This window comes from Narcine bancroftii, chromosome 4 (assembly GCF_036971445.1).
Source record: "Narcine bancroftii isolate sNarBan1 chromosome 4, sNarBan1.hap1, whole genome shotgun sequence".
Lineage (NCBI taxonomy): Eukaryota > Metazoa > Chordata > Chondrichthyes > Torpediniformes > Narcinidae > Narcine > Narcine bancroftii.
Genome location: NC_091472.1, coordinates 44,373,501 through 44,377,940, shown reverse-complemented (window position 1 = coordinate 44,377,940; position 4,440 = coordinate 44,373,501). Strand labels below are relative to the sequence as shown.

The window sequence follows — 4,440 nt, the reverse complement described above, 5'->3', positions numbered from 1 at the left end:
ATAGCACAATACAGGTCCTTAGGTCCATAATGTTGTGTTGACCTACAAAACTCAACAATCTAAACCTTCCCTACCTGATACCTATAACTCTCTAGTTTTCTTGCATCCATGTGCCTGAGAGTCTTTTAAATGTCCCTCTTGTACCAAACTCCACCACCAGCCCTGGCAATGCATTCCAGGCACCCACTACTTTCTGGATAAAAAATTATCACCTAATCTTTCCTCTATCACCTTATACAGATGTCTGGTATTTTCTACTTTCATCTTGGGAAATAGTTGGTGGCTCTCTTCATCTTGTAGACCTCTATTAAGTCACTTCTGATCCTTCTTTGCTCCAAATAGAAAAGCCCTAGCTCTATTAACTTTGCCTCAGAAGTCACATTCTCCAATCCAGGCAACATCCTGTCAAATATCTTGTATATCCTTCCTGCAATGAAGTGAACAGAACGGAACACAATATTCCAATTATGGTCCAACCAGAGTTTTATAGAGCTGCAACATTACTTCTCGGTTCTTGAATTTAGTATACCAACCAAATAAAGTCAATTCCACTATAAGCATTCTTAACTATTCTATTAATCTGCATGGCAACCTTGAGAGATCTATGGATTTGGACCCCAAATTCCCTCCACCTTAAAATTTGACCTTCCAAAATGCATCACTTCAGACTTATCTGTTTTGAATTCCATCTGTTACTTTTCCAACCAAATCTGCATCCTTTCTATCTCCTGTTGTAACCTACCCACATCACTTCCAACCTCTGTGCCATCTACAAAATTACTGACCCATCCTTCCACTTATCCACCCATGTCATTGAAAGAAATCACAAAGAGCAGGGGTCCCAGAACAGATCCCTGTGGAATTCCACAAGTCTCTGAACTCCAGGTAGAATACATTCCGTCCACTACTACTCTCTTCTTTCTGCAGGCTAGTCAATTCTGAATCCACACAGCCAATGTCCCATGGACCCCATGCCTCATGACATTTCGAGTCTACTATGGGTAACCTTGTCAGAAACCTCTTTAAAATTCAAATACAGCCTACTTACCACATTATCCTCATCAATTACTTTTGTCACTTCCTCAAAAAAAACTCAATTAGGCTTCTGAGGCACAACCTGCCCCTGAGAAGACTATGTTCTCTAAATGCTTGTAAACATGTCCCTAAAAATCCCCTCCAATAGTTAGCACACCACTGAAGTAAGACTTACTGGTCTATAATTCCTAGGATTACCTTTTTTACACAAGGGGTCTACATTTGCCACTCTCCCATTACTTAAAACTCATCAGTTTTAAGTAATGGGAGAACTAAAAAAAAGAGACAGAAGGAAGATACAACTTTGAACTGTCCTTAGGAATACATTTATTTATAATGAAGTATGTGACTAAAGTTTCCCAACCCTTATATGCCAATTATTTGTCAGTGGACAGGCAAGAGAATGAGTTATTGTTTCAAATGATTCCACTGAACATAATCGTTAACATTACCCATTAGTTTGAAGTTATGATTCATAGTCAACGAAAGGCACTTCTTTTTGATTGATAGAAAGTGCTGCAGGTTTCTCTTTGCTCTCATCATTTTCTCACTGAAGCTGCAAAAGAAACAAGTGTGGCAGGCTTTGAAAGCAGCAAAATATCATTTGGCGTGCACCAGTAGCAGATCTATAGGCCTCATACTGAAATTTTTAATTGTTGACAACTCCAATTTAATATCCAGCGGCATGGACGATTTGTCACATCTAAGCAGGAGTTCCTCATTAACAAACCAAATGCTGGTGTCTGATATCAGACCCATTATAGCATGGTCTGCTATAATTTGAATATGCAATGCTCTTGAACAGTGTTAGATCTAAAATTCACAGTAAGTGGTGTGGCCAGATTTTTGACAGCATGGTGCCAGAATTTTCTTAAAAAAAAATAAGATACTTGCATTTGTGAAATGTAGCACAATTTTCTTTCCAAGTTCCCCCTCACTTGCTGATGCATAGAAAAGTCTAGATAGGTACAATGTCATTCAATAGCAAACAATTTCTGCCTTATGGTCACTTAAAGAATTTTTGACAGTGTTATCATAAAACCATAGAACACTACAGCACAGAAATAAACCCTTTAGCCCCTCTAATCTGTGCCAAACTATTATTCTATCTCATCTCAATGACCTGTACCAGGACCATAGTCCTCCATGTTCCTCATAGCCAGGTATCGCAGTCTGATAGTACAGATTCTATCACCAATGTATATATGTACATATGTACTGATTGTAGCGTAGGCTGAGAGTGTAGCCACACCTACTGGCAGGTCTTAAAGGATTGCTCCTAGCCAGACCAGGTCATTCTGGACTGGTCGACCTATTTGTGATGTGCTCCATTCTTTTAGTTAATAAAAACCTTGGTTTGGATCAACAAGTCTTTGGTTCTTTCGACGTGCACTACAATTTTATTAACTAAAAAGTTTTAAAGGTATGTTACAGCTAGAACGCCTCGACATCGACCCACAGTCAGCTACAGCCTCAAATGACTTTAAGCACTGGGTGAGATGCTTCGAAACATATTTACAGCTCTCTGATCCTGCCGTGATAGAGGACAACCATCGACTACTAATATTGATGACTATGGTGTCCCCGAGAGTCTACCAGAGAGTCTAGGACGCGACCACTTATGCCGCAGCCATGAAGGTGCTGAAAGGGCTTTACGAATGACCGGTGAACAGGGTCTATGCTCGGTACAAACTTGCTACAAGGAGGCAACAGCCCAGTGAGTCCTGTAGAGCTTATATTCAGGTACTAAGGGCAATGGGCAGGGACTGTGCCTGCACAGACAGAACTGCTGCAGAGACCACAGATGATCTCATTCGGGATGCCTATGTGGCCGGGGTTCAATTGAATGAGGTGAGGCAGCGCCTGCTAGAGCATGGGGAAGAAAACCTAGACGACGTGACCTGGATCGCAGAGACGATGGTGGCTGCGGTCTTAAGTATGGACATGTACTCTTGGGGCTGGACCCCACATTCTAATGTGAGTAGGATGCCCTCCTTCTACCCTACTGCTGTTGCTACGCTCACTGATGCAACCCCAAAGTGTTATTTCTGCGGGAGGAACAAGCACAGCAGGTCCCAGTGCCCGGCGAGAAAAGCCAGGTGCCAGAAGTGCTTTAAAAACGGCCACTTTACTGTAGACTGTCACTCCAAAATGGCCACTGTCAAACACAGTACCTCGTGTGAAGCCCAATCGCCACCCTCCATTCTTCCTCAGAGCTCTCATCCAATGAGAGTGAGGACTCCACCGCACGGCAGTGCATGATGTCACGGGGAAGACGCCAAGCGTGGAAGGTACAATTCATCCTCGCAGCAATGACGTTCACCCTACCTCACGAAGCAACGTCTGACCAGGCCCCAGCCCGAAAGCTGCTGACCAGGGACCCGCCGCCACCAACCAGGGACCCGCTGCTACTGCCGACCAGGGACCTGCCGCCACCGCTGCTGCTGACTAGGGACCCGCTGTTGCCGCTGCCGACCGGGGATCTGCCACCACTGCTGACTGGGGACCTGCTGACGACCGGGGACACACCGCCGCGACCGACGCTGCCGACCTGGTACCCACCGACGCTGCCGACCGGGGACCCATTGCTGCCAACCAGGGACTCGCCACCACTGACCGCCCCACTGCCGATGGCAAGCAGTGACCCCCAACACTTACCGTTGGCTGCAGGCAGCAACACCAACTCCTCAATGCTGTCTCTTCAGGCCCCACTGTTTGCGTGATGTCATCACGCAGGACTGCACTGGCCCCACTACAAGTCTCTGCATCTGTAACCCTCGACCAGGACTTGCCCCAACTCCTCACAAAACTAATGGAACTGATTAAAGTGCATGGACACTATACCAATTGTTTATTTGACTCGGGGTCAACTGACAGATTTATCTTCCCAGACCTGGCCCACCGTTGCAGCTGGCTAGTCTCCCCACTGCACAGAGAATTTCATTGGCGACCAGCTCGCACTCGACTGGGGTAAAGGGGTACTGCATGGTGACCCTGAAAGTCCATGGCATCACGTTCACAGACTTCAAACTATTAGTCCTTCCTCAATTGTGTGCCCCTGCACTGCTGGGACTGGATTTTCAGTGCCAGTTTCAAACCGTTTCCCTGCACTTTGGGGTCCTCACACTCCGCTCTCTGTCTGTAACCACTCCACCCCAGAAACCTCCTGCTAGCAGCAGCCCGAGCCATCCACCCCTGCACCCTAGGGCCTCACCTGTAGTCTCTCCACCCTCCAAGTTGCTCCACCAGCGCTTTTCGCAAATCTCACCCCTGGCTGGAAGCCTGTGGCCACCAAAAGCCAGCAATATATTTATGAACACAGGAAATTTATCACAAGCGAGGTGTGCAGACTGCTGGATGAGGGCATTATCGAACCTAGCTTGAGTCCATGGAGGGCCCAGGTGG

General features: G+C 46.2%; 1 protein-coding gene across 1 annotated transcript; it reads left to right on the top strand.

Moving 5' to 3' along the window:
* The first annotated feature begins 3,347 nt into the window (after positions 1 to 3,347).
* Positions 3,348 to 3,758, top strand: LOC138762369 (uncharacterized). The gene has a single exon (XM_069936137.1). The coding sequence runs from the start codon at positions 3,348 to 3,350 to the stop codon at positions 3,756 to 3,758; it is 411 nt and encodes a 136-aa protein (XP_069792238.1).
* The last annotated feature ends 682 nt before the right edge of the window (positions 3,759 to 4,440 follow it).